At 43.8% G+C, this 21,978-nt stretch overlaps 1 protein-coding gene across 27 annotated transcripts in view; it reads right to left on the bottom strand.

Moving 5' to 3' along the window:
- STAU1 (staufen double-stranded RNA binding protein 1) overlaps positions 1-16,303 on the bottom strand; it is a 40,473-nt gene extending 24,170 nt beyond the window's left edge. For 25 of the 27 annotated variants that reach the window (XM_046902843.1, XM_046902842.1, XM_046902846.1 and 22 more), the window contains exons 1-7: positions 16,159-16,303; positions 11,383-11,449; positions 5,997-6,273; positions 5,506-5,630; positions 3,968-4,124; positions 2,332-2,470; positions 1,730-1,895 (exon numbers count right to left, since the gene is read on the bottom strand). In XM_046902843.1, the coding sequence (XP_046758799.1) occupies positions 1,730-1,895; positions 2,332-2,470; positions 3,968-4,124; positions 5,506-5,630; positions 5,997-6,189 (780 nt within the window). In that variant the 5' untranslated portion in view covers positions 6,190-6,273; positions 11,383-11,449; positions 16,159-16,303. Of the gene's footprint in view, positions 1-1,729; positions 1,896-2,331; positions 2,471-3,967; positions 4,125-5,505; positions 5,631-5,996; positions 6,274-11,234; positions 11,450-15,506 lie in introns of all 27 variants that reach the window. The other 2 variants (XM_046902845.1, XM_046902844.1) reach the window with 2 other exon arrangements.
- Positions 16,304-21,978: the final 5,675 nt, after the last annotated feature.

Genomic DNA, 21,978 nt, shown 5'->3' with positions numbered 1-21,978 from the left:
ACACAGCAGTATTTCTTAATGTTCACTTAGTAGAAGTCAAGCATCAATAAATGAAAATAAAAAGACAAATGCATGTTTCTTGCGAAAGTGTACTTAAAGTGACCTGCCCAGCATACGTATAGCAGGATCAAAGCAGAATACAGGGAGCCTGCAACTGTTCTATTCAGAAAATAATTCTCTGTTCTTGTAATCTCTTGTATAATTCACAATAGCAATTTCCTGGTCATGTCCTTAAAATAAGCAAAGAAGAAAAGGAACCCTATAGGTTTACCTCCCTCATCTCTCAATTCACACCATTTACACTGGAAGAGACAACCTATAGTAAAGAATATGTGATCACGTGGAAGCACAGCATGTGTTCTGAAGATCATTACTCAGCTTTAAACAACTTTACAGATACTCTAAAAGCCACTTGCACGTAAGTTTTTCTAAAGAAGGGAACAGAAATGAATCCAGTTGTGATCCCATGATTTTCTGCAGAGTTGGACTCCTTGGGTCCAATACACAAACTTCCAAGGACAGCAGGTCATCTTTTAGGACAACGAGTTCAAAAAGTGATTATTATGCATCAGTGACACAGAATGACAGCACTTAGAAATTTGGGGTCCTCCTGCGCTGAAAGAAAACATCTCCCTCAGGTTTGATCTCACCTGCTGAAGACCCCCAAGCTCATCCCTGACCACCCACAGTCTGACCTGTTCCACACTGCAGCGCATCCCAGGCCTCTTCCTAAAAACATCAGACCTGATATTTTTCCTTAATTATCTGGGCAGTGGTCCCTCCCATAAACACTTAACATTTCTAACTCAATATCTGTTGGCTTCACAACATATTCTCTGAGTTCCCTCACTAATTTCTGGTAATTCCCACTTTTTTCTTTTTGAAATCTCAGTCTGAGACTCCCCAAATACATTCTTGCCTAATTGCCTGTTTTCCTTCCCCCCCCCCTCCCCCCCCCCCCCCCCCCCAGCACACAGTGAGACTCTGTAACCAAAGTTACACTCCCTATTACGCTGCCAACACCGAGAGCTTTGGCTAGAGAAGTCACTCTGCGCATATGGAGAGGCTGCACACAGCCACCTCAGCTCCAGGAACTCACTTGCACACAGTGGGACTTCCTGCCTAAGCACATTAAATAAATTAAAATAAAATAAAACAAAAAGCAGGGATCTCGGAATGAGAAGCACCAAACAACCATAAACATATGAAGAGAGACAATTTTGCTTCTTCTTATTTCTACCAAAAATTGTGCACAACTTTACTACTTCCATGAACTTCCTCTAAGTTCTTCTTTAAGTTCTACTGTTCATTCCATAATCAAACAGAAATTGTGCCCAGTAAGGAAACCTGTGTCTGATCTCTGTGTTGCCTGGACTGGAATCTAACTGCCCTGCCTAGATTTCTTCAGAAGTTTGCATAGTATCTGTACCTGGTAAGACATTGCTTCCTATATAAGCTCTAGTGCTTATTACATCTGACAGAGGCCTATAGCATTGCTGTGGAAAAATACTGCAGCAAAAGAATTAATAAAACTTCATTTGGGAAATGCCTAGTTCTACACAAAATTATTACTATTTTAAGCAAATTGTTTCTAGTGACACAAGTACATAAACATTCCTACATGGAATTAAATTTCATAACTACAATCTTCCTCTCAAATTGGAAAAAAATCTACAATAACTCAAATGATCTTAGCAATTTATGCTTAAAACACTTAATCCATTCCCACCTCTGGTTTCTCAGGCAAGGGCTCATTCTGCAGAACTTTCAGTGCTTTAGCAGCTGCATCGTGCTTAGCAGCTTGTCTTGTTCTTCCTTTCCCATGAAACTGTTGCCCCCCAATTGAAAGTTCAACTTGATAAAGTAAAGGCCCAACAGGAAATGGGTAAAAGTACCTATAAAGAGATAAACGTAAATAAATAGTTTGGCTTACAAAGCAAACCTACAGAAACATAAGATATATTATGGTATATTGTATATGGATATATATATGTATATATACGATATATATATATATATGTATACTGTATATGAAATATATATGGTATATTATAGGTATTCCCTTCATGAAGCCAAATACATCCGAGTGTCCTTCAAAACACTTCATCATTTGGTTCAGTTCTTCACAATCCCCTTCCCCCAAAAGACAAATTGTAGTTTTACATGGAGTGTATTTATCAAAACCTTTTTGCCTCAGACTGCCTGTCTTTCAAGCTGAATTTGTGTTTAAGGGACATTGCATTTTTCGATAGTTTTCAGATGACATCAGATGAAGAGAACAGAAGTTCAGAGACAATAGACTGCAGAACCCAAGAATTAAACAATACATACCGTGGAGGATAAGTACCACCTCTCATTGTATAGTTGTAAGTAGATCTCATCCCTGTATAAGGATCAATAGGTTTATACATAGGTTTCTTTCCCAGCTTCATGCAAAGTGCATTCAACTCCACTGTGGGGGTTACACTGTCTAAATAAAAAGGAAATAAAGAGTTGTCCAGCTGTCACTAGAGTCTGCAGCAATACAAACTCTCATCCTGTCTCCAAGCAGAGAAAAAGACGACTAGATTTTGCCATTTCATATTCAGAACTCAAAGAAAACATGTGTGATGCATATTAAATTACAAGCCTAGATGAGCTGTGCCAATTCTATTATCAATTTTTCCTTTTTTTTGGTGAAGCTTTGTTAAGCTACAGATTGATTTTTACAGCATCGCTAATATGTTGTGCAGAGCAGCAATTTCTTTTTCTAAAATATCTTTTGAAATTAACAGAGATGCTACATTTATCTTCTGCTTCTGTTGTTTACTGAGAACGATTGAGTATTTCTTCTTGTATTCAACAACTAATAAAGGTTTTTATGACTGGTCCCTTTCAAATTGCAATGTGCCTTTTGACAAGGAAGGTATATTGCTGCTGGTGGCTCTGGACATTTTTCTCAGTGCCAGTTTCGTGTGGATGAGTAACTGACTAACTATTCTCATCTGACAAAGAACAGTCACATAAACGTAAAGGAAAGTTTTAAGGCAACTGCAAAAAAAAAAAAAGAAATTACAGAACAGAGTCATAGAAACAAAATAGGTAATTGCTAATTTCTAGTATTTTTCCTCTTCACTGTACCAAGTGTTTCTAAAGAAAGAATTTAGGTGCTATCAGAATACAACAGGTATTAAAGATTAGAGTTTTACCCTTTGATGAATGGAATAATGCTATCCTTAGAGAGTTTTCAACTCAAGTGACGTGCAAAGTTATCACATGTGCAGCTGAGATGAGAAGCCACTTCACAGTCATACATTCTAGATACATCCTCAATGCATCCTCAAAGCAATCTCAGACAGTAAGAAGTTACCTCAACACTGCAACAACTAAGATGCTTTTCTATAACTCCACTTCTACTTCTCTTTAAAGAAATGCAAATGAAGCACCTTCCAAAGTTCTGAATCAACTGCTGAACACACATTTAATAATTTACTTTTTTACTTAAATTTTTAAGGAAATCTTTATCATAAAGCTCCTGAACTATCCTATAGAAACTGCCAAATACATTCACCCACCTGTGAAAAATTTTATTCTTTGCTGTGACTGAATCCTTGACAGATTTTTTTTTTTTTTAAGATTATGATAAAAGTCTTTTCAAAGATTCCACCAAGCAATACAACAGAAGGCAGCAAGTTAAGCAGTAGGTTCTTCAAAAGCCTGAGTGACGTGATGGAAAACAAGGATCTGTACTTTTAACTTGTTAATTTTTGTTGAACTTCTATGATGCCTACCACGATCAAAGGCTAAATATCAAAATGACTTTCTCAAAAAACCCAACCATTGCTATTATTAAGTACACAGAACATAACTACAGCATCACTGTTTTTATTCCTCCTTACGCAACTTTACATATATGTTAAGACCAGAAAGCTAAATTCCACATAGTTTTTGTTGGTTGGTTTTTAAATCAGTTTGGTGAGGTGTATACCTGGATTCTTGCCTTCACTACGAGATGGACGAGCTGTAGGCTTAGGGAACTTTGTCCCTTCCAAGGCTTTGGCAGCTGCTGCATGTTGCGCTTTTTTAATACTAGTTCCTTCAGCTTCCCAGTGCTGGTCCCCAAGAGTCAGCTGCACTGTAAACACCTGAGAAATAGAAAACATTTTTTACTATGAGCGGGTTCAGAATTTACAACATTTATTAGACTGTCTTCCATGGAACTGTGAGTCTTTTACTGATGCACAAGTTGAGAAGACAGCATCCAATGCTTTCCTCAACTACTATGTCAACTCCACTTTTTAAACATCTGGGACATCTACAGGATATCCCTGATTACTTAACTAAGAATTTCACAAAACTGCAGCTAGCACTATCCTGCATACAGTGCATACAGGCTATAAAACAAAAGAGGCAATGCATGCAGAGGTGACCGCAACGTGGATAGATGGTATGTCAGCATCCATCAGAACAGCTGCCTTGGAAATCAGACTTTATTCCTCAACAATTTGCTGTTTTAACACTTTTTTTTTTTTTAAAACAAACTGTATTTACCAGAAGTTTGAGGAATGATAAGTTCACATTGCACCAAAAAACCTCCTGCATACCCCCAGGTGAGTACAAACCTGTCTGGTTATAGAGTCATGCTGTGACACTTCTTTTTATATGAGATAAGGAAGGATATACTGCCCTAAATTTTCACAAATTAATCAGACAACAGAAAGCCAAAGTCTCTCTGGTAGTTAAATGAAATTTAATTTCCATCAGAATGAAAGCAAGTGAACAGATGCTCTGAATGTTACTCCATTACTTTTTGCAAAGGCAAACCTTGCCTGCTTTGCACACTGAAGCTGACATTATACATATTTGAGTTGAAAGATTTTAATTCTCAGCATTACCCACATCAAAGGCAATTCCTCTAGCATACAACACTAACACTGTTCCAGACAACACCTTAAGGAGATGGTGTCAGATTAAATAGATGTAGCCCAGGCTGATTCTCCTTGTATGCCTTCACCTCAGTAGACCTTTCAATAGAGACCTCCAATGAGAATTTAAAAGCTTAACAATGTTAAAACTCACATCCTCACTGTTCTTTGAAGTAACACAAATTGCTTCTATATTTACTGCATTCCTTAGAAATTCTCTCTCTAGGGGTAAACAGAACACTAAACAAACTGCGTATTACTGGGCTTTAAACACAATCTTTGTAGAAGATTACAATGATATCGGATCAGATGAGCACCACGTGCTGGCTTCTCCTAGGCATTTCCATAATCCCCACCATTATGGATCAAAGATTCTTTTGCTAATGTAACTGTTTTGGACCAGATGAATGTTCAGCACTATTCAACTGTATTGTACTTCAGGCATCAAAAAATATATGCTAAAATCCTTGTTTTCCAAATACCTGATAATTAGGACAGACAAGTTCTCCTGATTTACAACTAAAGGCATATACTTTACCTTTCTGCTAACAAAGTACAAGAGCATGAAGAACAGAAACAAGAAACTTATATGAATAGGTACCTTTGAATGAGCTGGACCTTGCTCACTCAGAAGCTTATATTCAGGCTGAATCTTGTTGAAACGGGCTAACTCATTCACAAGACACATTGGGGTTTTCTCTTTGGGGTTTGCCATGTTAGAAGGAGCTGAAAGATTACATAAAAACAGATAAATGAACAGGTAGCAATGAAATCTACAAACATTTTAAATAAAAATCCAACATTTTCTTAGCATCAATACCCCCCAGAAATACATTCACTGCATTAGACAGTTCTGGTCATTAGCCAAAACAGCAACAGCATGGACCTCCAAGCAGTGCACAAAAATGTTAGGTATTTTTCAGTATTACAAACAGAACTCTGTGCAAAAGAGTGCTTCTGTCTCAGACAGACTCCATTCAGCATGGAGAAAACATTACAAGCTGTTATAATTGTATAAGTATTACTTTTACAACATTCATAGGTCCAAGACATCAAGAATACATACATCTATTAACAGATTCTCAATCTCACCTGCAGCTGCATTGGTAGATGTAACAGACGCAGAGGGTAAAGCAGAATTTTGGATAGGTCTACCTGCATTTTCAGATGGCAAAGAACTGGTAGTAGAAGGAATACTCAGTGGCTGTGAAAGAGACGGGTTCTTATTCAATATTTGGCTCCCTGCGAGGGCAGTAGAAGGATTCTGAATTTGAACTTGAGACATGTTCACTTCCAACCAGAGCAAGTTACTGTAGGTAAACAGTTTTGAATGCAGGCAAACTCAGTGCAATGGAACCGAATTGCTGACCTAAAATATAAAGATGGGAAGAGAAAAGTTAATACTGAATGTTTAGCATTCTCTAAATTACAATCTGCTGAAATTATTTCTCAATAGCAAAAAGGGGAAAAGAGGAGAAAAGCATTAAATCAAGCAGCCATTGTTTCCATTTGGTATGCAGTAAGGCTCTCAGACATCCAGTTTTAATAGCACATTTCAATCTCTAAACTCTGAAAGTAGTATAAGAGTCTCATTTATGCTTGCTTATTTAACTTCCTGACTCTGCTACAACACTGAGTCACCTTACAAAGCAAATCCTGTTACTTAAACTGATAACCACTGCTTATACAGTAAGCATAAAGCAACTTGCATGAACAGATTACATTTCTTACTATTTCATGTCAAAAACTTTTTTTTTTAACTTGGAGGGGCAAGCAACAAATGTATTCTTTATGAAGAAATTCTTCAGAACATGTCCTTTTTTTTTTTTTTATAAATGTACTTTTGTTTTTTTTTCCAGGATCACTAAAGAGAACACCTCATCGTTTACAAGGGAACACGAGTGATGTCTAGCAGAAAAATGCTGAAGTAGCTACTGGTGGAAAAAAAGAAGGTGTAAGAGCTTATAAACTTTGTAAGTGACATACATTTTGAAGGATACTGCCACTTGTGTCATGAAGCGTCAGTCACAGCTCCAAGCTATCAGTTTAGAGTTACTCAGCCTTACGATCCTGTAAACAAGGGTTGAGTGTGTTCATAGGCAACGTGTTCTTGTAAGAAAAAACACCTCCAAGCAACGCACTTGCAGCAGGCATAGTGAAACACTGTGATACGTCCTTCCTCCACTGACAAATTAGTGTTAGATTTCTCTTACACATGGATGCAACATTATCTTCATGCTCAGACAGTTAAACCTAAATATACACTAGGAGGTTGCCAGTTTGAGGCTATCATTGCTGCCAGAGCTCAGCTGTCCATATCCACTTACTATCCACATATCAATTTGTTCAAAATAAATTTCACAGCCAAGTAAATACATTTTACACACAAATGCACACACATGGATGCACACACTCATCTGCCACAGACTTTATTAGGGCATCGAACAAAGGGTTGGTTTTTTTTTTCCCCTGACATAATTACAGATGAAGGGTACAAGTGAAATCACTGCTCCAGATACCACCGGGGAGCTATTAGTAGCAACACAACTCCACAAGTGCTCAGTAAGCCTCAAATTCTGGACCTGTGAATGGGCTTCCCAGTGTAAGAGGAGCAGCAGTGAGTCAGACTGAAGCTTTTAGTCTGGTACTGAAAGAACAATTCTGAGGGGAGAGCTCAGGGTAATACACTCATACAAAGATTTTATCTGGGAAGAAAAAAGCTACAGAAAACAACACATACAAACCAATCTGCCATCCGGAGTATTTTAGCTTTGAAGAACTACCATAAACACGTCATGCTTACCACACTGCTGGCTGGATAGCTTTGTTTTCCACTAGACAGGGAAATTACTTCAGAAGACCTCGTTAGTTCACAAGATCTATTACATTCCCTACACTCAAAGTAAATGCCATATTTGACTATCAAAGTGTGCATTAGGTGCACTGTAACTGTGGAAAGGGCACTGGGGAGTCCTATCTGAAGGAGCTCAAAGAAATTGAAAGACAAAGATCAGAAGTATGTCGACTAAGGCTCTGGGGTAATCATGTTATAATAGCTAATTTCATTCCCAGGAGCATTGCTAGAAACCCTGAACATATTCAAATATAATACAACTGCCACAAACGAATACAATATCTTGTAGTCCTATAAGAAGTGAATGATATTTACTGCTGAAGTACAGCGCCCCTCAAATTAATGAAGTTCAGAAATGTGTGATCCCCACGTTTTGAGAACAACATTTTTGGTTTAGAAGTCGGTACCTTTCAGCAGCACCTTTCAGACCATGCTGGGAAGGAGGTCTGAAACGTTCTCCTCAGATCTCTGCCTAGAAGTGCTTCATTTCTAAAGCAACACATTATTCTTCACTCACTTGCAATCACGTTTATAGGGAATGTGGAACTTCAACACCAAAAATATGTATGCTAAAGGGGTTTTCTAGTCAACTATCACACCATGCAGAGGAGAATCATATCCTTTCAGTAGTAAAGTTCTGCTTAATAAACGTCTCATCAAATCCATGTCTGGCTAGAAATCTGCAAAAGTCCTTTGTATTAATTAGAATCTATCACTGGATACTTGAATTCTATAGCAATTTTGCTATTTTCTATTTAAATTTGCACATAAAGACATTTCAGCTTTCACTGTCACGTCACAAATGAGTTCTGTTGTAGATTGTATTCAGTTCTTCCATTCTTTTTGTGGTGTACTGAAGTCCACCTCTTACATTTCTTTTCTCAAAACTCACTTCATAGGTTCATAAAGCAATGGTATAAACTGTGGATGGTGATTAGAAATGGAGTAAAGGCATAACTCCTCATTCCAGAAACAGCTTAGCACGGGATACTTTACATCACCATTCTGCTATATGTCTCGGGCTCCTGGATGCAAAGAAAACTGCTACTACTGCAGAACACAAACTGAATGCCATCAGCATATCCACAGAACAGCACAGACATTCTACAACCACAGATGTCTGCTCACAGCAACTGTTTCAAGGATGTCAATATGTGCTTTAGAGCAAAATCCAACATTATTCTATGTAACCAGAGAACACTACATTCAGTAGTTCAGCTTTAAAAACGTTACTAACTTCTACAGCTTATTCTTCCCTTCATCCTATTTCACTCCCATGATATTAGGCAAACCTTAATGCTGATCCCTCATTTTTTTTACTCCAAGAAAGTCCCCAACAAGGACATTATTAGTTCACTTGCTATATTTACTGCAGAATACTGAAGAACCTCACACCAGGAGAGTCTGGTCTATTTTCTATCCAGATCTCACTCCATCAAGAGATAAAGTCATCTGCATCCAGTCCAAAAAAGCTTCTTTTTGAACACCTCTAATCAGAGTAACACTCAGGATAAACAATTCAGGCATTATTCACAAAATCTTTGGAGACTTAAGCTCACATCCTAGTGCTTAAAACAACAAAGTTCTGGAAACCAACCCAACTGAGAATAGGCTTCAGCTGTTCGCATTCCACAACCAGACAAAAAATAAAGGCACTGCAGACACATCCATCGCTCACAACACGCTCGTTCTCAGCGTGGGAACTGCCCAGCCTCTCTGACAGTGCGGCTGCTGGGCCATGTTTGAACGTGGCTTTGAAGCACACCTCCCAGAACACACCATCCTCCAGCCTGACAAGTCAAAAACGGGAAGAGTTCAGCCTTCCTGTACCTCCTGGGAACCCAAAGGCTTCCAGAGGACTTGGGTACCACATGTTTCAGCACAGCTTGCTTTAAGCATCTCTAAGATGCCAATTGTCCCACCTGCTCCTCTTTGCAAAATACTCTGCAATTACACATGTAGCCAGGATTTGATGACTTGAAACTACTTTACAAATATTTGGCCTCTGGAACTATTAATATAACAAGAAAGAAAAAAAAAGGTGCTCAACAGGATCATGCGAGTGTTCCTTTCCATGACTCTTTCTAAGGGTGGAAGAAGCAGCAGCAGCAATGTCTAACAGAACTGAAATTGTAAGGGATCAATAAGTTAATCCTTACTTGGAACAGGAATCTGAAACCTGCAGAACACCCCACAGTTCAGGGTTTATCCCCACGACATTCAAGTAGCTGGAGAGCTGGGCATGCCAGGCATTTCCCACAGCTGAACAGAAATTTATTACCAGGGAGACAGCTAAAATGCTACGACAATAAAACTCTTCCAATTGAAGTATCGTTTTAGCCTGTTGGCGTTAAGCACACTTAATGCTTCTTGCTACATCAATTGAAACACCATCGTCACACAGTGATTCTCTGATTTCCCCTTCACTCACTGATCTCATGTTTTTATATTCTAACCAAAAAACATAATTAGCACCCAGCAAGTTATCACCCATTCACAACCATTTCAGAGTTGAATAGATTGAATTTAGGCACTGTTTCATGAATTCACCTTCACTGCTTGGCAGTTAACACATCTGGGGAATTGTAAAGCTTCACGTGACAGATTTCTCACAATTTTAGACCCTATGTAGTAATTTACAAGATCAGATGCTACAAGTTGGCATATACAAATACATAAGGCCAGGCTGGATGTGGCTCTGGGCAGCCTGGTCTGGTGGTTGGCAACCCTGCATATAGCAGGGAGGTTGAAACTGGATGATCACTGTCGTCCCTTGCAACCCAGGCCATTCTATGATTCTATATTATTTTCTTTTAAAAAACATTCAGCTCCTTCCTAGGAGCAATGTCAAAGCACTCTCTGACAAAGCAAATTAGGACTTTGTTTCTAATTTCTCTGTTACTCGTGTAGCTCATGGAACCGATGTTGGTTTGTGTGGAATACTTCACTGGGATAAAAGAACTTACTGCACCTAATTGAACGTTCAATTATAGGGTTTTTGTGGATAACAAAGGAGTTTACAATGCTCTCTCAGCATAATACGCTCTCTACCCTGTAACAGCTTTACAAACCCCAAACCATTCAAGAAAAAACGACTTACATATCTGGCTCACTGAATGGAGAAATGAAGATGCTGCTATCTCAGGTGATTTTTCCATGTAATCAGAGGTTAACAACTACTTCAAGCATTTCAAGACAAATATTACTACAAATCACCCAACCCCTGCACAATACTTTTGCAAGCTGTAGCAGTGTCACGCTAACTAAACTGACAGACAGATGAACAAGCTGAAGTGTTACACATACCAACGCAGTCAGCAGTAAATCACACAACTTGCTCCTCTCCCACCTTTGTGTATTCATTTTTGCTAAATCAGACACCGGTATTTTAAATTTTATTGAGGCAGTGCTGTCTCAATATTATCCTCATGATAATCCTCAAATGTTCTTGTTTGTTTGTTTGTTTTTCCCTTTATCTTAATTGTCAAAGTTTTGCACATAGAAGCCAGAGGGTCCCACAACAGGCGCTTCCTGGGGATGATCACACTTTACCACATGTGCTTTCTCTAATATAAAGCAAGTAAAAGGTGAGAAACTTGAATGTTTTAAGTAAGTTTCCTGTACCTTTAGGGGATCCAGTCAGTGAAGATTTGGATTTAGTTGTGAATAGGGTATTTATGATGGAGAATCCCTAGAAGGAAAAAAGAGAGAGTTAGCATTTTGCTCTATAAAAGCCTATAGCAAACATCACACCACTGCATTCAGCTTGCCTTATGCTTTTGGATGACAAAAATTGATATGCCCACTAAATTCTCACTGACAGCTCAACACAGCTACGTTTTCCCAAGCATAAATTCCAACCCGACCCAACAATCCCTTGCTCTTCCTCCACACTCAAACAATCACTCTCACACAAGCAGTGGAATCTGACCATACTCTTTACAGGTCTATGAGGCACTTGCAATTTATTTTTCCCTCGCTAACTTTGTGGCGCTGCAGAAGTTAAGTTTCCTCCTAACAGCCCTAGAGATCAGCTACTGAAATTACAGCTACACCTTAGATCACAAAAACCATCCAAAACCAAGGGACCAACCAGAGAAATGGGTAGCTATTCAATGCAGAAATCAGATATCAACTTTACGTTCTGGCTACACTTCCAGTGACATAATGACTTCCCTCAGACAGCAACATCAACCTCGCTACAAACATCCTAATTTCTTTTCAGTACTAAATATGAAATCTGCCATTTGCATGGACTGATCTAAATGGAAATCAAAACGTTATTTTATTCTGCTTACAAATATAGCACAAAGTGTTTAATCCTTTTCCATGACTAAAGCCAACTGCATGCAGGTGTCCAGTAGTGTTACTACCAGCAACACAGCGGGTAAGGTCTCAGCCTTGGTTAAGGTTAGAGGAGGGATGAGATGCACGAGGTCTTCCATTAACTTCAGTCGTTTTACAACCCTACAATGAGCCCTAGAGCTGTAACCAGTCATCAGCAGTCCCTGAGAACAGATGAGGATACAGATGCCTGAAAAAGGCAAACTCTATGCCTACTTTGTAAAAAGCAACCATCATCCTGAAGCAGAACAGCCTGAGAAGCAGCCCTTGACTCCAAATGAGTGTTACTGAGCTCTCAGCTGGAGCACTGCATCCACACTGCATGGGTACCACACCTTGAGACAAATGCGGACTCGCATTGACTTGAGACAAATAGGCAGCACTCTGAGCTTTAGAAAAGCATACCCTGTAAGAAACATGGCTGGATTTGGGCTCACGTATGCTGAAGAGGAGGGGTTGACAAGCTGGGGCTGACAACAGCAGTTCACAAGCACAATACAGTTCTTGGAGTGGAAAGGAATCATCTTTCTCCATGCGTAAAGTGACAGAGCAAGATGTGGCAGGCTTAAAAATGCATGGAGATAGAGCTTTCAAATAGTAAGGACCGCAATGCACCATACCACTGTGGGTGATGGAGATGTCTTGTTGGCAAACTTTAAGTAATTGGTAAACACACACTTGGAATGAGGCCTCAGAGCTGCTGCTGCAGACATGCAACACGTTGCTGCTTCCCTGTGTCCCAGGGACCACACAGCCCAGCCCAGCACCAGTCCTTCCCCATCGCTAAAGGGCAGCACCTGGAGCTCAAAGGTCAGGTTTGGAAAAAGGGGATCTCACAGTGACCTACCACAGATGTGCTCTGAACACTGAGAGGCCAGCTGAAAGCACAGCAGAGACCGAGTTCTCAAAGAAATATATTTTATTCATTGTCAGTAGCAGAATATGGGAAGGTGTTCTGTTCTCTGAGACGTGCACATCTGGAGAGCCACACGTTAACCACATGCCATTAGCTGCCTATCACAGCTTGCAGGCATATCTCATTAAACCCTTCTGTGCACCCATTCATGAGCTGCCAGCAGCAGAGAAGGCTTTTTAGGTACGAGAGCAGAGGGGAATGAGAAACAGACACCAGGCAATACCATCAGGACACAAATTACAGGTTGAGATGAGCAGCTACAAATTGTGTCATAGGCAATATCCAAGGAAGTGTTTTACTACAGAAAACGAGGATCTAAACTAAAAAATTCTTTCTGAAATGGGATGTTTCACAACACAGGGCACCTTAACAGCTGCTGCCCCTTCAGCTGCATAGCAAGGGTGAGTCATTTTCCTCATTAGTGACCAATTGTTCACAAAGCAGGACAGCTCCCCTGAAACGTATGCATTCGACAGGGACCAAAAAAGGCCCAAGCCCTATCTCTACCAAAGGATGGAAGTACCCAAGGTGGAACCCAGACAGAACCAAAACAATGACCCGTGGGACACACAGCACTCACTGTCCCCTCTGTCACTGTACTCTCTCAGTGGGGCAGCCCAGCCCAGCACACACCTACAGCATGCAGGCAGAGCAGAGCAGCCGCTGCTCCAGCCACGCTGCCACCTGTTGCTGCAGGCTGAGGAAGAGCGCTGTGCATCCATCACAGCTGAGCAAAACACCATTCAGAAAAGCTCCCTTCCTCCACCCTTTTCCAAAGGAACTTTAAATAACTCAGATATGGTGGCAGAGCCTCCTTCTTTTGTTGCGTGCTCATTTGGGAGCACCAAGAACACAGCTCCACAAATTCCATCGGGTTTACTGAGATGGTTCATTTCCTAACATAGACCTGGAAAATGCACATCAGTAGCTCTATATATATAGCACAGAATCCTAAAGCACTTGGCTTCTGCAACAGCATTAACAACAATAGCTGACAATTCACAGCTGAACCGTAAATAAATACACTACCAATAAAGATAAACAATACTTCAAACTTTATAGACCTGAGGCTATTTACACAGCATGTAAAACACAGCTGAGCAGTGCTTTCAACAAATCTTTTCCTATAGCATCTGGGCAGGACAAGGTGCATCTCAAAAGCAGCACTCCTTGAAGAGAAAGGTGCTGTTCTTTCTCAGTACGGATAAGAGAAATCTTTAAGGAGAGAAAACTCTATCAGACAGAACAGTTCAGAAGCAATGGCACGGGTCATTAATTAGAGAAAGTTGATGAAAAGCAAAAATCTGAAGGTAAAATCTGAAGGAGTAGAGGGAGCTAACAGATGTGCACATAAACCTGACAGCTCCACACATAATGCAAGGGAATAAACCAGAAAGTGATGAGGCGATCACCAACGAAGATAAATGCTCACTCAGATGGCTGCTTCCAGCGGGGTGGTGCCGTCAGGAGATGCTGCACAGAACCTCCTATTTGTTTGCTGCTCCCAGAAGTACAACAGGCCAGAAAGCCACGGGTATGAATTACAGCTCACACAGTAACCAACACACAGATCTGCTCTATGGCTCCAGCCACATCTCCGAGAACTCTCACAGAATAAGGAACCCCAGCAAGGATTCTGGACAACACGACTGTAAAACATTTTTGAAGGTCTGTATGACCTCAGAACAAATCACTGCTTTTTGGTGAGATACGGAATACAGAGCACAGATTTCTGTTTTGCTCCGACTCTGCAGAGTTACGGTTATCGCACCCCAAATTAATTCCATGAATTCCTATGAAAAGGAGATGATCACTGTGGTCCTTTTCAACCCAGGCCATTCTATGACTCTATTAGATACACTTAAGAGCAGTTTTGAAAGGAAATTCTGAGCCAATAGCAGAAAATGGTACGTGCAGAAAAAATGGTGCCCATTTACTGCTAAAACTTTCATCAGGGTGTGATGTCACCTGGTTAAGTTATGACAGCCATCACCTCTGGAGCACTCTGAACACACAGATTTGTTGCTTGATATCACGGCATCTCATTGTGAGATGATAAACAGACTAATCAGGGAACGCTTTGCTTTCATCACAGCCATCTCTGCACTGCTAAAATTCACTTGGAAAAGGTGTCTAAAGGACAGTGATCTGTCAGCACGGACAGAGCAACAGTGCAGTGCGGCTGTACGCTGCTGGTAGAATTGAAGAACAGCTTTAAATATCCTATCCTAAAAGCAGGCAAGGGCCTTCTACGCAGGTATCTCATTTCACCGCTATTGATACACCTCGCTGCCTATCAATTCCCAATGACGTTCCTCCCAAGGTTTACCTTTAACCTGTCAGAAAGAGGACAGAAATCCCCAACACACCATCAATGAGAACCGGCTGTCACTGCCCCCGGCGACAGCACCACCCCGCACAGAGCACAGACGGACCCGAGCTGCAAGGAGCAGAGAGCAGTAAGGATGCGACAGGAACTTGTTGCTACCACAGCTCCTGAGAAACTCCGTGATGTGAGCGACGAACGGGGAAAGAGCACTGCTGCAGCCACGGCTGCCGACCGAGGGGCAGCGAGAGGGGGGCACGGGGCCCGCCGTCAGCGAAGCAGCGCTGCCCGCCGCCGCCTCGGGGTGCGCTGCGATGTGCGCGGGGAGAAAGGCTGCGGGCTGCCGCGCCGCCCTTACATCCACCGCAGGGGTCGGGCGGCTCCTGAGGAGCGCATCCCGAGAGCCGCAGCCGCTGACCCCGCTCCGGGCAGCGGGCACTCCGAGAGCCCCCGGCTCCGAGGGCAGCCGCCACCGCTCGCACCGCAACGAAGCGGGACATGGGTGGGCCGAATGCGGCCGCCGTTCCGTCCGCTGTCACGTCCCGGTGGGTGCTGCCGGGTCCCCCCCGGCGTTAGAGGCGGGCAGGGGCCGGCGCCGCTCCCGGCAGGGACCCAGCGCGGCTCAGAGGGGCGGCCCCGCGGCGCGCCCCCGCCACCTGCCCGCTCCCCCCGCGGCGGGGCCGCCCCCGGCAGCTGGGCAGGGCCCGGAGCGGGGCGGGGGGAGCGGAGCCGGGCCCCTCCCCAGGGCCTCGCTAGGCCCCGCCACCACCCCCCGCCCCGCTACCGGGGGGAGCCCGGGCCGCCTCCCCCTCACCTGGCTGCCTGGGCTGCGGCTCCCGGGCCGGCTGCGGGGGCGGGCCAGCGGGCGGCTCAGTCCATGGGCCGGGTCCCGGGGGGGCCGGGGGGCGACCGCGGCGGCGGAGGGAGGCGGCGGGCACAGGGCAAACACTAAAGAGAATGAGCGGGGCCAGCTCCGGCCGGGGAGGAAGTGACGGCACCGCGACGGGAGGCGGGGGAGGCGGGCAACCAATCGGAAGCGCTCGAAGCCCCTAAGGAAACGCCCCGCTTCGCGCTTTCGGCCAATGGGCGCGCGGACCGGCGGGAGCACCGCCTACTTCGCGACGACTACAAGTCCCGGCGTGCCTCGCGGCAGGGCTGCGGGCCGGCTCTGCGTCGTGAGACTACAACTCCCGGCGTGCTCCGCGCGCGCCACGCTCTCCGCGCCCGGCTCGGGTGGAGGCGCCTGAGGGGAGCAGCGGGCCGGGCGCCGCCGCTCCCACCTTCCCCCGGGGCTCGGCGTTTTTCCCTGCCCGCGTTCCTCCGTTTCGAGGGCCGGGAGCCCCATCCGCGGTACAAAGCGGCCCCGGGGTCCGTTCTACGGCACGGCCGGGCCCGGCCGCTCCTCCCCGCTGCGAACGGCCACGTCCGGGGGGGGCGGCGGCCGAGGCCTCGAGAGCGCTGCGGGAGCTCCGCGGGGCCGCTGTGCTCTCTGGGCTGCGCAGCGCAGAGCCGCGCGCTTAAAGCTTTCCGCGCACAAACGGTGCGAAGCGCAGCGCAGTTCCCTGCTGGGGAAGGGGACGGCACGGCTGAGTGCCGGCCAAACAGCGCTGCGGCACCGTTGTAAGCCGGGAGTTAATAGCAGATGTCAGCCGAGGGAGCTGTGAGCCGTTATTTAATAAAATGTCGAATTTCAGAACCGAGGTGGGGCGGGGAAGCCGAACCCGAGGCGGAACGCGGGAAGCACCGACGGGCGGACCGGCGGAGAGCAGCGCCTGCGCCGTTGGGTTCGGTGCGCGGACGCGGAGAGAGCCGCGTGAGGTACGCGGTACGTCCGTACGGCGCTGTGAGCCGCCCGGTTTGCCCCGATCCTCGCTCAGCCATCGGCAGCCACGCCCCGCTCCGCTCCCTGCAGCCCCGGAGGTAACGCGGCCGCTCGGCTATTCGCAACGCCGCAGCTCCGAGCGAGGCTCCGCGCGGCAGCTGAGGCAGAACCAAGATATGGATGTGCCAATTCTGCGTTAAGAAAGCAAGAATTCCAACGTGGCGCTACTGAGGTCCGTCCTTCAGGGTTCGTCATACGGATAGCGCTTTGAACTCCCGATAACGATACTGCGGGGCTCTTCAGAGTAGAGGGAAAACGGCAGCGGCTCCACTGTCTGAGCGCCCCCCCCTCAGTCACTGCAGCGATCCAAGTGCTGTGCGGGGTTCTGCCGCGAGCCGTTCTTAGGTGTGGACATGTTAAAGGCAGTGCTTTCCTTGCCTGTATGATTTCCTAAGCAACACAACTGCTTTTCGTGGCAAATCCACACTAGCAGACTCAGCACTCAGCAGTCCCGGTCACGCGAGGTCCGGCCTATTTGTCAGGAAAAGATGCTTTGAGAACTCATTGCTTTAGAAATATTTTATCTTTCCTAATAGTTCGACATACCTTTTAAATGGCAGGGTTGCAGTTAAACCCCGTGGCATCATTCCATTGCATGCCAGCAACTTCTGCCACTGTCAGAAGAACAGAGGAGCGGCGTTCAGCCCGCAGCATTCACAGCCTGACACACATAGCTCAGCTCTGCTGTAAGTGCAGAAGCCTTCGTCAGCTTCAGCGGTGAGAATCACAACCACACCATTTCAGCAGAGATAAATCAGAAAGAAAAACCATACCTACAGCTCCATATCCACGTCTGTATTTAATACCGGTAGGGATTCCAAAGGTAACATAAAGAAAATATGTGAGACACATAAAATCAATTGACAATGTAGCATTTAGAAAGCACTCTCCAGTATACAAGCATATAGACAGATAGATCCCATGTCACACTGGAACACCCATTCGTATGCTCTTGTGGTGTGTTGCATCACAGTCTGTGCTGTCAGATCCTATTCCAGCAACAGTTAAACTTCAGAAGGAAGTGAAATTTCAGCGTTGTGTAATTGTTACTGTAAAGGCTGGACGTTGTCTATAGCAGAAACAGCTTTTTGTGCAGATTTTTGTAGCAAGTTAGGGGAAGAGAGAGAGAGATGAGAAAGTATTTTCTCTAATGCATTGAGTTTCACTACAACTTCAGTTGGATTTTTATGTTTTTCCCTGAAAAATGGAGGTCTGGTAAGTGTAAAGTCTGCATGACGGAGACAAAAAGCATCTGCAGCCACGTTAGAAGCTGAATACAGTTTTAATCAAATGCACACGTAGTTTGGGAGTCTGAGGAATGCTTGGCACAGCACCTCAAACATCCGCTGTGTTTGTCCTTCTGTTTGCAGGTATTTACCCCTCTAATGCATGCGTTATTATTACTCAATGAAAAACATTACTGAAGACTTTTCCATTCTCAGTGCAGCAGCTGGAGCAAAACAGGACAGAGGCCTATTGCCAGCCAACAACTCATGAGATAGCTGAAGCTTTCATTTCTTCTATGAAAGACGCAATACTATCATTGCAGTATTTTCAGATGTTCACATAGAAATGTGATATCTGTTATTAATCTATTTTGTTACTTATTTCAAAATATCCCTTATATCAGGCACAAAAAAAGGAGCGTGAATTTCTCTTCACAGCTTTTGGAAATGAAAATACAGGGAAGGTAAATGCACCAACGAGCTGTGCTAAACCCCCTTCATTCTGCTTTTCTGACTCATTTGTAGCAAAATATTTTTCTTCACTTCCTATTAACTACTTCACAATAATAATGTATTTACCTCTGATCTCATCTTGAATACAAAACATTAAGTCCAGTATAAGCTTTGACCTCGTGTGAATTCGAAGATCGTTACTGTGAGAGAAAACTTTTAGGCCTGCGGTCACTCTGAACTACTATCAACAGAAGCCACTGAGTGTGTCCTGTACTGCCTGGTAATTGCTGCTACAGGCAGCGCTCCCTGGGAACACCTCAGTATGGGAAGCGTTAGGTCATAGCCTGAACCAGCATGTGAGCACGTGGGGAAGGGCCGTAGCCAGCCTTGGGAGCACAGGTGGAAGCAACTCACCTGCGTGACCTGGGCAGACCCTGAGGGCAGCCCTCCATACCTCATTTCAGGGCTGGCAGCTGCAAAGGAAGCATCTCTGCCCAGAAATCGCCTCCTTTGGAGTGTTTGGTGAGCCCTGATCCTCAGAACTGGGTAAGCAATTCCTTCTTTATTACCTGACTGTGACTTCTACCTTTTGTGGGTGATCCAAAACTGGTTTAAAGCAATTTTATCTGCTGTTGGCTACCCTTATAACCACCTGTGTCCTCTAAGTTACAGTAAGGCAGTAATTACTTCATTAAAAAAAATAAAGCATTTATTCTGTTTCATTTTTTTGGGAGCTTTGGGACATGAAAACCAACAATCTACTTTGAAGCACGGCCTGTAGCTGTATCCCATGGGGCAGACAGCACTGGGCATGGGGTGAACCACCTCCACTGCTTACAGCACAGTGCCCAAACCTCCACACTGCTACACACCTTTTATTCTTCCTAAGTTTTGTCAAAACGCTTTCAGATGCATTAGCCAGCATCTCAGCTGCACTTCTGACTGCATGAGGTGTGCAGTCTCAGGACAAAGAGAAGACTGCTTGTCTTCTACAGGCATGAGTGAACCTGGGGGGAAGGCAAAGAATGTAAACAGATTGCTGTGAGCAGCTCTGAAATCTCACACAGTGCCTTCTGGTTATTTTGTTCCTATGAAATACTGCTCTGACGGCTTCAATCTGACCGGTCCTTGACAGTTTTACAGGAAGGCTGTTCTCATTGAAAGGTCATGGAACAAGTGCAGAAGTACATTTAACAATCAAAGAAATACAGCTTGGTGGAAGGTACCTTCAAGTAAGCTGCTGAGAGCCTAAAGAAAACAGAATTTTCTGAAAGCAGAAGGCAGCTGTGAGAAGGAATGTGCTCCGGCCTCATCAGGTAGTTCTTAGAATGAAATGTCTGGCTGGCTGGAAGGATGACTTTTACCTCAGCACACCTTTACATGAAGAAAAAAAGAAATAGAACTTTGTATTTGTAGGTTCTGCTGCCCCTGCAGGAATGCTGGAATCATTTTGGTCCATTCAGAACCCATGAAAAAAAGAATATGCAGTGGTCTCGAGGGTTGTGGGTTTTTTGTTTTAAAGAATAAGGTGTTTGGTTTTTTTCTTTTGTAACAGAAGACACAGTATTTAGAAACTGAGAACTGTAAGTTAGTAGGATCCACATCGAGGACAGTAGATTAGTTCTGTGGTGTCAAGGGTTGCAAAACAGATGTCCTTTAACCAATTTTGTATTCAAAAAGGAGCAAGTAATCATTTTTACCTTGAATACATATACTAGCACTAGCAGTTACAAGGGAGAACTGGTGACACAGTTCCAGGATGTGCAGGAGCTGTCTGAAATCAAAGTAGGTGCTCACAGGTCCTCAGAAGATCCACTGCCAGCAGCTGTTCCCAATGTGAGCTTTCTGAAGGAACTCGTATTCGTCCAACTGTGTAATAAAGAATACACTGAAGGGTGGCTGAGAGAAGTTTATCAGTCTTCTGAAAACTGTTATTGCCTCACTTGTCAGTTTCCATTAAAATCAACAGATAAATCTGTGTGGAACATTGTGTTGCCTCCTAAATCTTGAGAATAGGAGATGTCAGAAGTAGCAATAAGGTTTCCACCTGAATAAAGGTGCTGCTGTTAACATTTCCTTGTACTGCTGGAGAAGAGATGATCTTTGTGCCTGCACTACACTTGAAAATGTCATTTCCCTGAAAGGTTAAGCGTTGTAAATAACACTCATATGCCTTCTGGAATCTGCAGAATACATCAGGACTAAACAACGTATCATTAACAGTGACATGGCCACAAAGTCTAAGGTAGTCAACACTGAATCTTCTGAAGGACAGTTATGCCACTAGTATTCACTGATCCGAAGTCACTTAGGCACTTAATAACACAAGATGTCTGTTCAACAAGAAAAAGCCACACCTTGCAGGAAGTGCAGTATGGTGAATGTGAAGATAAATTGCTATTAAAAAGAGTTTCCTTGGCTGCCTCTCAGAAAGGTTCTGGCTTGCTGCAGTACATCTTGACCAGTTCCCTTTCTTACCAGTAAAGTAAGAAAAATCTGTTCTCTCTCAGCAGTGTGTCCCTCAAAGAAATCACACTTTAACTGCAGCATGAGGATGATCTGACACAATCAGCCCCTTAATATTGCACTGCACTGAGGAACCCCATTCTGGCACACATACATAGACTGTCTACTTGATTAGATGCCAAGGTGGCATGTCAAATTGCGGTTACGTGACAACCACAGTACCAATTTATTCTTTGAGGTTGACGTGAAGAATTGTTCTCCCTATCATCCAAAGGAAAGGCCAAACTGTAGAGCAGGCAGCAATCTGAGAATTCTTCCCAGCTTGCAGGTTATGAACATCCCCGTCTCAATTAATGCTGACAGCCGAGGTAGGCATTCAGTTCCTTGCAAACATCACACGCCTCTCCCAGATGGTTTCAACCTATTGAAGTTTTTATTCTGCATAGCACTTCTGCAAACTTGCAACGCTCATCACAGTCTCACCAGCATTAAGGCAAATGCTTCTCATGATCGTCATTGTACTGTTTCATTCTAGAGACTTGCTTTCATTTCATACCTATAAACAAAGACAGTCTGACACTGAATTACAGACTAGATTCAAGAAAAC

The sequence above is a fragment of the Gallus gallus genome, chromosome 20 (assembly GCF_016699485.2).
Source record: "Gallus gallus isolate bGalGal1 chromosome 20, bGalGal1.mat.broiler.GRCg7b, whole genome shotgun sequence".
Taxonomy (NCBI): Eukaryota; Metazoa; Chordata; class Aves; order Galliformes; family Phasianidae; genus Gallus; species Gallus gallus.
This window is presented reverse-complemented; position numbering and strand designations above follow the sequence as displayed.